A 12,234-nucleotide genomic window follows, 5' to 3' on the forward strand; every position below is an offset into this window, starting at 1 on the left:
TAAGTATATGAAGGATTTAATAACACAGTCAATACACCTGTTCTAAATTACAGGGTTAGAGAGGTAGTTTTGAGTTTCCATTATATATATATTCCATCCAAACAATCTAAGAATTCTTAGAAAAAAATGACATGTAAGGGACCAAAGGAAAATCCCAATTCTATAATCAGAAGGTGACATTCTGACTATAATTCAATAAAACTAGAAACAAAACAAAATACAACTTATTGAAATGTTTACTAAAAGTCTGGCAGAGTTTGTTAAACATTTTTTTAAGGATTATCTTATTTAACAGAACAATGCTATGCGGCAGATACCAGCATTATTCCCATTTTACTGGTGAGAAAATTGATGCTTATATGTCCATAAAAATGACAGTTCTCCCCCACCCACAATCAATTTTGCTTAAAAGATTAAAAAGAAAACTAATTATTAAGTTAAAGAAAAAAATAATAATGAAATCACAAACTTTAGGGAAACTAAGGGCAATGAAAATATTTGTATCAAATATTTGACATGGCAAAAGAAGTATCCAAGGATATAAGAACAAATAGCAATAAATGAGCTTAGCATTCAATTCCAGAGCTAGGGGAAAATGGTAGAAGGAAAGGAATTAAAGGAACAATATAATAGATCAGAATTTCCTAACTTACCTGATCAGAATCAGTTGGGATCTTATAAAAAGTATAGGTCTCAGTTTCCATTCTAGAATTACTGAATCTCTAGGGGAAATCTCTAGGGAAGGGTCTGGGAATCTGTATTTTTAACAAATGCTTCAGATGAATTCTTACCAGAAAAGTTGGAGAAACCATGAAATAAATGTTTCCAAATTTTATAAAGAAAAATACAGTTTGGAATACCATGTACAACTTTATATCAACAAGTCTAAACTATATTAACTAAACTCACTCAAGAGAAAGAAAAATTGAAAAGATGAGAGTAGAAATGGAAAAGGTGATGAAAGATCTAATACTATCCTTCCAAAAGGCACCAGGCTCAGTTAGTTTTTTGAAGCCTTCAATGAACAGATTACCCCCGTGTTGTCTGAAGTGTGATAGTACATTGGTGGAGAAAAAGAAAAAAGGAGTTCCTTAATTTATTCTGCAAGGGTAATATAACCCTAAAACTGAAACTGAATAAATTAAAAGATGGCTCAATATAAGGAAATTGGGCTTCCAATTGGTGGCGCAGTGGTTGAGAGTCCGCCTGCCGATGCAGGGGACACGGGTTCGTGCCCTGGTCCGGGAAGATCCCACATGCCGCGGAGCGGCTGGGCCCGTGAGCCATGGCTGCTGAGCCTGCGCATCCGGAGCCTGTGCTCCGCAACGGGAGAGGCCACATTAGTGAGAGGCCCATGTACCGCAAAAATAAATAAAAAACTAAAAGCAAAAGTCTAATAAACTTGTGAAATCAGTTATTTCTGCCTGAAACTTACCAAACTGAGCTCTACTTAATTAATACAACAGTAATTATACATTAGAAAAAGTCATTTCCACTAGAAGCTAGGGGCAGGGAGAAAAAGTAAAGAAGAAAATAATATTTTCTTAAATACCACTGTCCTAGGACTATGGTAGATGTTTTAAATTGACCTCATTTAACCTTTGAAACAATCCTATATGGTATTATTGAGTATTAGTCTCTTTTTATAAATGGAGAACCTAAATTTTGAGGATGTTAAATTTGTCCAAGGTCACATGGTTAAAGCATTAAGTGGCAGAGGTGGGACTGGAACCCAGTCCTGTTAGAGGCCAAATCTAATCTCTTCAGTCATGACTGCCTCCCATTTTAGCTTAAAATAACTACCAATATTTACCAACTAAGCTGATCAAATGGATCCTCTTAAGACTCAAAAGAACAGGTTGGGGGTGAGGGGAAAATGCCCTCCCCTCCAAAAGCCCTCATGTACAATACTGTCTTTGATGAAAAGAAATAATTTGTATTCAGCTCCAGGCCCACAATCCCTTATCTGAAACTCTTGGGACCAAGTGACTTCCAGAATTCATAACTTCAGAATTCAGAAAGATAGTATGGCACATATATTGTCTATTACACTAATACCAAGTCAGATTGGGGCCTACACACTAATTAAACACAGTATTACTTCTGTAGCAAAACAAAAGGATACTCACACTAAGCACAAAAAATTATAAATACCTTCAAGTCAGTTCCAGTCATTTTGCCATCAAATGAGTTTACCAAAAAAACTTCTGGTTTTAAAAATTTTAGGGTTTGGGGGGGTCTTCCCTGGTGGTGCAGTGGTTAAGAATCCACCTGCCAATGCAGGGGACACAGGTTCGATCCCTGATCCAGGAAGATCCCACAGGCCGCGGAGCAACTAAGCCCATGGGCCACAACTACTGAGCCTGCGCTCTAGAGCCCGTGTGTTGCAACTACTGAGCCTGCATGCTGCAACTACTGAAGTCCGTGCACCTAGAGCCTGTGCTCTGCAACAAGAGAATCCACTGCAGTGAGAAGCCTGCACTCGGCAACAGAGTAGCCCCCACTCGCCACAACTAGAGAAAGTCCCCGCAGAGCAACAAAGACACAACACAGCCAAAAAAAAAAAGATTTTAGGATTTTGGGATCACAAGTAATGGATTAAAAACGTGTAATGTGTTATACACAGAATATGCACACTTCCACCCCATCAGCACTCCAACAGTGAAAACTGATTTTTAAAGTTCCTGATTAGGAAAAAAAACCTATTTTTACACCAACACCTTAAAGCAGACTACCCCTTGAAAAGATACCTGAATTCATCATCCTACTAAGGGATGACAGATCATACAGATGACATTGGTTAAGTGACTGCTACCAACAGAGTAGGTTCCAGAAGTCTTTGTAAACCAGCCAATGGAATGATGACAGGTGGATTGTTTGGTCAGATGTCACCAACAACAAAAAGAACATGCAAACACAATCACTAAGTTGGCTGGGGGAATATTATTTGAAGCTTATCATGGTATAAAAGATGAACATCATAACTATGAGACACTATAAAAATCACACACATCTAAATGAACAGGAAAGCAGAGAGGTGAGAGCCTAAGAGGTGGATGTCAATTACAACTCCTCTACTAGCTGGGATCTCTTTGTGCCTCAGTTCCTTCACAAGAAAAATACTAGTACTTATTTTGAAGAGTTATTGTGAGAGTTAAATCAGTCAATGAACATATAGTGTTTAGAACATGTGTAGCACAAATATTAGCTGTTACTCTGATTGTCTTAGGTTTCCTTGTAATTATTGTGAATGTCTTGGGAATTATTTACAATGGAGCCTTCATTTCTAGTTGCCCATGTGTGTGTTTTACTTTCACTTTGAAATTTCAGGCGAGGATAAATAAGAGGAGAATGTGGAAAGTGAATCTGTTCCCAACAGAAACAGTCTACAAAGTATTTAACAAGCTGTAGAATATAAATAAGAGATTCTACAATGAGGGGGAACTCAGTAAGTCCTTCTCTTTTTTGCATCAACATCTGAATAAGCCTGAAAGCTGAAACATGCAACTATGTAGTGGTCAATGGATACTTTGGCCAATCTACTCTAGCAGCTAAATATTTTAGAATGAAGAGATAAATCCCCAAATTCCATATACTTTAAATGGAAGGTGATGACAAGAATGAAACAGAATTGTTCCATAAGCCTTTCTGAAATGAGCATTCAACATTCTTATACTTCTCATGAATAAAGAGTAGACTTAATCAAGAATTGGCACTGCTATCTAATTACTTCCAGAAATAATGGAATTGGATCTACCATTCTGAATCCAATGATAATCCCATATAACAAATCAAGCCTGGTCACATAAGGGTATTATTTTTATTTTTTACAACTCTTTGGAGTGTTCTCAAGGAAGCTACAATGCTTATAATGTAAATTTATTTATGGGTAGATAACTAGTTTTTGTGTATGTGTGGTTTTTGGTATGGGTAATTATTTGATAACCTAAAAATCCATAGGCCAAAAGCAATGGACTTATGTTTCATTGTTAAGAACTCTGGTACTCAGATAAGCCATTTTTCTATGTGTGATATTTAAAAAAAATAAATTATTTGTCCTTCCCATAGGTGCTTTTCCCAGACTATTTTTTAAAACTGTAAATTTAATTTAGGAGAGATAATATAAGTCAAAGTTCTAGGAAACTCACTATTGTATTTACTCTCTTGGAATTAGTGAGGATGTTGGTCACATTATGGTACCTTTTCATACAGATTCATAAAAGATGGAATATCAGGGGCTTCCCTGGTGGTGCAGTGGTTGAGAGTCCGCCTGCCGATGCAGGGAACACGGGTTCGTGCCCCGGTCCGGGAAGATCCCACATGCCGCGGAGCGGCTGGGCCCGTGAGCCACAGCCGCTAAGCCTGCACGTCCGGAGCCTGTGCTCCGCAACGGGAGAGGCCACAACAGTGAGAGGCCCGTGTACCACAGAAAAGAAAAGAAAAAAAAAGATGGAATATCAGGAATAGGAGCTGTTTTTTTTGTTTGCTTTTGGGTTTTTCTTGGCCGCAAGGCTTGTGGGATCTTAGTTCCCCGACCAGGGATCAAATAGGGCCCCGGCAGTGAGAGCGCCGAATCCTAACCACTGGACCGCCCAGAAATTCCCAATAGGAGCTATTTTAACTGGTCTGTTCTTAATTTAGAGACAATCCTGAATAATCTAAAATGTTTCCTTTTCCCTTTTGCTAATAAATCTGAGGCAAATGTTCTTACCATAAAGGATACCAGAATCAGAAAATAAATGCATTCTGCTCACTAATTTCACCCTGTTTATCTGTGTTTATCTTCTCTGCATTTTCCAGACACCTTAAATTAATGACTAATAAGTCTACTTATTGTGGGTACTTAGGATCTTTAAGTCTATCTTTTTTAAAAAAGGGCAGCATTAATAAACAAATTAAATTTTCAAAAAAACATTCATGTCAGTTCCTACGTTTACAAAAAACTCACCAAATGCATGGTAAATATCCCCCCAATCTTGGGTATAAATATACAACAGTCTTATCTATAAACCCATCTATTTTCATTTAATTACTAAATTACTTCCTTACATGTTTCTACTTTTTAATACTTTCCCATAAATAGATGAAGGAAAGAATATAGGCTCTGGAATGAAAAGAATAGGATTCCAACTCTAGCCCCAAGACATATGCTAGTAATCTGAAGCAAGTCCTAAGATTTGAGTTTCAAGAAATTCATCTGGGGCTTCCCTGGTGGTGCAGTGGTTGAGAGTCCGCCTGCCATGCAGGGGACATGGGTTTGTGCCCCGGTCCGGGAGGGTCCCACATGCCGCGGAGCGGCTGGGCCCGTGAGGCATGGCCGCGGAGCCTGCGCGCCCGGAGCCTGTGCTCTGCTGCGGGGGAGGCCACAACAGTGAGAGGCGCGAGTATCGCAAAAGAAAAAAGAAAGAAATTCATCTGAGTTAATTTATAAAGATCAAACAAAAAATGATTTATGAATATTACAGCTGGATCCATTGAAAGACAGGATTATAGAAAAAAATCTTCCTTAGGCAGTCCTTCTATAATTGAATAACAGTTACTCTTGGAAAATATAAAACTTTTGAAGAGTTACATCAGCTCACAGTACATTTTACTACTAAGTTACGTGCCAAGAAGTAAATATTTGTACGGTAAAAGGTTAAAGGAACCATTCATTACTAACAAATCAATGAATTCCCTCAAATTCTTTTAGAAATATATTCTATATTATGAATTAAATAGTATTTTTTGTAGCATACAGCCTAAGAATCTAGCTATCAAGTAAGTACTTGCTTAGTGAAATGTGTGGTTATTTCTAAACTAATACATTTTTGGAATATCTTCCTAAATAATCTAGAAAAATTCAAATTACTAGAAAAAATTTCAGGTATTGCAATCTTCATGTTCCTTTTATAAAACTGAAGATTAAGAAAGATTGTACGGTAAGAAAAGTACAGGTATAGATAATAAAATTTAATTTACTTTTCATTTAAACAATGTGTCATAAGCAGCCATGCTTACCAGTGTCATTGGCAGGCTCAGATGTGAGTGGTTTTGGAGCTGGTGTGTTTTGGGGTCTGGCAGCAACCTGAGATGGAGATGAAGGTGTGTTGTCTCCATTAATTACATATGAACAGCATGAGTTTTGTACTACAGTGTTTGTAGGTACGTGATTATCTATTCCATTAGTACCTTCAGCAGCCAACCTATAAAAAAAAAAAAAAAGAAAAAAAGCCTTACTTCAATGAATTAAGTACAATTAAATAACTTATCTATTTATTTATTTTTGGCCACGCTGGGTTTTCATTGCTGCGTGTGGGCTTTCTCTAGTTGCGGTGAGCGGGGGTTACTCTTCGTTGCAGTACATGGGCCCCTCACTGCAGTGGCTTCTCTTGTTGCGGAGCACAGGCTCTAGGCACAGAGGCTTCAGTAGTTGTGGCGCACGGGCTTAGTTGCTCTGCGGCACGTGGGATCTTCCTGGACCAGAGCTCAAACCTGTGTCCCCTGCATTGGCAGGCGGACTCCCAACCACTGTGCCACCAGGGAAGTCCACAATTAAATAACTTTTCATCAGAAGTTTCATAAGAAATATTTACCAAGTTCTTAACATGGAAGCAAAATGATAGGTATAAAGGGTAATGAACAAAAGATACCCTGATTACTTTTTTAACAGGTTATTTTTTACATTTTATTACATACTTTGCTATATTAAAGTTTAAATTACTTTCAGTTCTAAGTGTACCCACACTGTAAGATAAATGTATCAATATATTGAGATATACAAATATACTGTCAAAATGAATTCAGTCCCTCAAACCAATGTTCAATTTGTACATTTTAAATAGTCTTAAATAGACTTAAATGGTCTTAAGAATATTAATATTTATTTTAAAATGCTCTGAAAGTATTTTCAAAAAGGTCATGAAACTTATAAAAATCAATTCCAAACTGTTTATTGGAACTTTATTGAATACTGAAAGACCAAAAAATTCTTAAAAAATTGATCACAAGTTATTATGTACTAGCACTAAAATAATGAGTACGTGATGATCAGAAAAGGCGAAATATTATATCCCAGAGTTAGAAGAATTTACAGTGCATTCATACTGCAATAAATAAATAAATATATTTACAACTACAAAATCAAACACTTTGGCAGGGAGTTAGGCGATACCATGTAAGTGACCAAGAGAGCTTTTCCATATACACAGGTCACCCTATATCTCTTCTCCAGAGAGCAGCCTTAATTTTTAAAAAAATATAAATCAGATCACATCTCAGTTGTCCCACCCCATCTATCTCTCTGATCTATTTCTCTCCAAGTTCTTCCTTGCCCACCTTGCAGGAGACATATTAATAAATTAATTTTATATGAAAATCATGCTGAAAAGTCTTCAAATGTTTATTATAAATTATTAGACACAGGGAGTAAAATTATAATGACTTAGAAGATTATCAAAGAAAGGTTAAATATATTCTAGAGTTATAAGAGTCTGCAGAGCATAAATTAACTAGAAATAGGGTCTTTTTACTTGTTATTTCCTCTGTCTGGAATGCTCTTCCCTGAAATCTCTCCATGGATGGTACATTTTTGGCCTTTTAATTTTAGTTCGAATGGCACTTCCTCAGAGATGATCCCCTGACATTTCTCTTTAAAACAGGCTCCTTTACATTCCTGTCACCCTGTCCTGTGTTTCAATGACTTCATAGTTCTTATTGCTATCTCCAATTAGCTAATTTATTTCTTCACTTGTTTACTAACTACCTCTATCCCACCAGAATGAAAATTTCACAGGAACAGGACTGTATCCTTAGTGCCTGGACTAGTGTCTGGCACCAAACAGGCACTCAGTAAGTATCTGGACGATAAACGATACTTTCCCTTGTCACCTATATATTTGGAATGAAATGTGTTGAGGAACTTCAGGCAGGTAAAGTTTTGAAAAATTTCCCAAGTGATTTTGATTTGTACACCCCTCCCAAGACACCCAGCAAGGATCAGTGATCTGGCAGTCCAAGTAAAAGAACCCAACTCAAGTTCTCCTGGTGCTTGTAGAACTAATCTTTGATTCAAAATGTGTTACTATACAATAAACAATATTAGGTTTTAGCTTGGTAGTGATTCAAGCTCCTTTATCCATCTAAAATTATATTTCAAAAATTATTAAGAACAGATATATATATGTACATATATATACATGCACACACGCTAATGCATTTTAATCTACCTGTTGTACCCTTTCAGTCCTGAATTTTCTCAGTGTAAATTATAATGCGGATACTAAATAAATTTAAGCCAAATATATATTCAGAAGACATACTGATCTGTTCAAGTGCTCTATGAAAATCATTTAATGGCAATTTAGGAGTAATATTAGTAACTGTAGATTAATGAAAGCCACACTTTGTCATATACTGGCATGCTTTTTCAAATGCAACAAGTCAATTTCACAGCAATATATTTTCATATTTTCAGGTGTTCATTCCACTATATTTGAGCTATTACATGCTTTTATTCTAATACAAATTATTTCAAACAGGAAGTCTCTATTAACTGTCATCAAATGTGAACATATGGGAATCACAGAGATGGCAGGATGATCTCTGAGGGGAGACCGCAATCTGTGCACCATCTATCTTCTAGTGATTACAGGAAGCTGCCAATTCAGACAGCAATAAGATGACCATTTCCCCACATTATCTGACTCTATTTACTGATAAAATATGCCCAAATACAGATTTTTAAAAGCCATTTCCAATAAAAAAAGAATGAAGTTCTGACACTTGCTACAACATGGATGAACCTTATGCTAAGTAAAAGAAGCCAGTAACAAAAGATCACATATTATATGATACCATTTACAAGAAATGGCCAGAACAGGCAAATCCACTGAGACAGAAGATTAGTGGCTGCAGGAGCTGGGAGGAAAGAGGGATGGAGAGAGAATGTTCATGTGTACAGAGTTTCTTTTTGAAGATGGTAAGAATGTTCTGAAATTAGACAGCAGTGATGGTTACCCAACTCTGTTAACCTAAAAACCACTGAAATATACACGTTATTCTTATGATATGTATATTATCTCATTAAAGCTGTTATTTTTCTAAAAACTACTTTGATAAGAATTCAACCAAATGATATGCTTAGATACAAGCTTTTAAATTCTATGGCAAACTCTAAACTAAGGTTAAAAACTTCATATGTGGGAAATGTTAATTACTTTGTCACAAATACTAAAATGAAACATTCTACCTGGTGGTTGTCCTTGTCGAAGGGTCTCCATTTTCATGTAAGGCATCACCATTTTGCTGTATTTCCACTGAATGACAAAAAAGAAAGACACTAGGTGTTTATATACTTCTTGCTGGGTTTTTTTTTCCTTCAAATTTTGAAAACGCATGAAGTTATTAGCTTACTGGTTGGGGATGAGCTGCAGTTTGTTCTATTTTCTTGCTCAATCACCAGTCCATCAAGCACAACTGTTAATTCACCAGTTTGCACAACACCATTCTTGGTTTCCAAGGCAAGTTTTAATTGTTCTTTCACTCTTTCCACTAGGGGGAAAAAAAAACAAACCTAATTTAAACACTTTTGTTATATACAAAAATATGTTTTAGAAATCAAAACTACATATCAAGAATTACTCTAATTCAGTGCTTGACGGCTACATGTGGAAAGAATTATGTGTTTTTATCTATGGGCCCTTCTATACTACACCAGAATCACTTCCTTTCTCACCTAGTTGAATAACTCCTTTCCCTCTACCACATATTTTCAATATCACCTTTAATTGCCCCTTTGCACAGTATAAACCTCTGAGAATATACAAATTTATCTATATAATAAGCTCAGCAACTGCCTAAACTTGTTCTTTGTCCCAAGGTACCACATAAGACTTGTGGTTAAGGCAAAATTTCTGCAGGAGAGTCAGGGGGTTTGGTTCTTAATCCCAGCTCAGGAACTTCTAGCTGTATTTGAGTAAGTAGTCAAAGTAGTCAAGCTACTTAAAGCCTCAGTTTCCTCATTACAAAATGGAGATAACAGAAGCATCAAACTAAAGGAACTGTCATAAGGTCCAAATGCAAAGCCACAGAGAAAGTTCTTAGCACCACATCTGACACACGGTAAGTGCTCAATAAATGGTAATAGTTTATTATTTCTTTTTCATATAAGGCCAAATATTTCTTCCTATTATTAGGATATCTAATTCTTACTTAAACTCGAAGTCATTTTGCTTCAACTTCTCCTATCCCACAGAATACATATCAAAAGTATTAGTGATCCCATTATTATCCAAAATGAGGCCAGTTACTTCAATCTGATCTTCACTTCTGAAATCATGAAACATATTTCTTCTTAGATTATGTCCTTGACTTTGGTCTCTCCAATATTTAACAAATTTTTTGGGTTTTTTTTCCATTTACCAAATGTCTAGCACAAACATATTGACTAATTACCCAAGTACAGAAAATATAAGACAAAAAAAAAATCTGTAACAACTAACCATTAGACAGGAATTCTTTGCAAAAAATTTAAGAACCACGTAATAAAGAAAACCTTGTAGAAGACCTACCCCAACCACTTTCACCACCATAAACCTCATTTCCACTCCACATCACAAAATCAACATTAATAAAAACAGAGAAACTAGAGGAAATATTAAAGTACCAAAAAAAAACCATCCCAACCCTACAAAAGCATGAATTTCAGTTTTATCTAGATTCTAATAATCTATGTCTGAAGAAAACTATATTGACCACCATTCTATTTCATTTTTGTCACCTTTCTCTATTTAAAGTATCTGGAATTTGGAGGTTCAGCTCTTGTTCCTAAAATATTTAGCTATTTGAGTAGATTCTTAAAGAATAGCCTTTTACTCAATAGGCTTTGAGTAGATTCTTAAAGAATGGCCTATATGGGAAAAGAATCTAAAAAAGAGTGGATATATGTATTCACTTTGCTGTACACCTGAAACTAACACTACATTATAGATCAACCATACTCCAATAAAAATTAAAAAGAAAAAGAATAGCCTTTCAAAATCACGTTAAAGTAGGTCTCTTGGTGGTAAATTCTCTCATTTTTTTAAAATCTGTAAATGTTTGGAGTCTCATCCTGAAAGATTTGTTGGACATGCCGACTTTGTATTGATAATGATCTCTCAACTCTTTGAAGATATTTTTCCATCATCTTATCCTATTACTGCTAATTATGTAAGCCTGATTTACAAATCTTTGCAAATGACCTGTTTTTCTCCATAGCTGCTTTTTTTTGTCTTTGGTGTCATGCATTTCACTTTGATGAAAGCATGACCTCCTCTTTGTCATCCTTCTTTGGATATCAATGAATCCAGGGGCCAGCAAACTATAGACCATAGGCCAAGTCTGGCCCATTACCTGTTTTTGTAAATAAGGTTTTATTTGAACACAGCCATGCTCATTCATGTACGTATTTTCTATGGCTGCTTTCCAACTACAATGGAAGAGCCGAATAGGTGCAACAGAGATTATATGACCTGCAAAGCCTAAATATTTACCATCTGGTCCCTTACAGAAAATGTTTGCCAACCTCTGCTTATGGGTGGCTTCTTACAATTTGTGATCTTTGATGCTGAGTTCATTTTCTGATATTAATCTAAGGGTAATCTTTGGGCTTTAGTACAGGCGGGGTCAGTTTCTTATTCTTTTAGTGGTGTGAGGGCACCCCAAGAGTCAAGACTACAGGAGTCTAAGCTCAGCTCCCCTAGCTGGCTGTCAGCCAAAAGTGCTATCAGCATCATCCACTAAACTAACTCTAGTTTATGAGGTTTTCTTTGTCTTTTTTTTTTTTTTTTCGGAAGAATGGAGCCCTTGGAGACCACCCCTGCCTCTTTGCAAAACTCATCAATGCCACAGAAACTCATCCTATCCAGGACCTAACTGTTCTGCAGTGGGAGGTTGTTCATAACATCTAGCCTTTCACAATTATAACATGGAAGATTGGGATATAACATTTCTGAGTCATAAAATTGGGAGGACTTATCACATAAATAATTCTCTCTACGTGTGTGTTGGGAGGGGCTGGAATATGAGGGTATTATTCTATTACAGTATAAACAAGCCAACTCAGGCATATTCATCCATTCCAATATGTGATTGCCTAATGTGTGGCGGATAGTGCACTCTGGGAAAGCAGCATAAACCCTGACCAGCCTAAAGTAGACCTCCTCCCTACCATTACTCCACTTATTTCCTTCAATGGACTTCCAACCAGAATTG

At 36.4% G+C, this 12,234-nt stretch overlaps 1 protein-coding gene across 1 annotated transcript in view; it reads right to left on the bottom strand.

Moving 5' to 3' along the window:
• The window catches only part of LOC112390495 (NEDD4-like E3 ubiquitin-protein ligase WWP1), a 60,495-nt gene that overhangs the window by 19,564 nt on the left and 28,697 nt on the right, over positions 1-12,234 (bottom strand). The window contains exons 5-7 of the mRNA XM_024731454.1: positions 9,394-9,531; positions 9,230-9,296; positions 6,001-6,185 (exon numbers count right to left, since the gene is read on the bottom strand). Coding sequence (XP_024587222.1) covers positions 6,001-6,185; positions 9,230-9,296; positions 9,394-9,531 — 390 coding nt within the window. The remainder of the gene's footprint in view (positions 1-6,000; positions 6,186-9,229; positions 9,297-9,393; positions 9,532-12,234) is intronic.

The sequence above is a fragment of the Neophocaena asiaeorientalis genome, unplaced genomic scaffold (genome assembly GCF_003031525.2).
Source record: "Neophocaena asiaeorientalis asiaeorientalis breed wild unplaced genomic scaffold, Neophocaena_asiaeorientalis_V1.1 scaffold371, whole genome shotgun sequence".
NCBI classification, from domain to species: domain Eukaryota; kingdom Metazoa; phylum Chordata; class Mammalia; order Artiodactyla; family Phocoenidae; genus Neophocaena; species Neophocaena asiaeorientalis.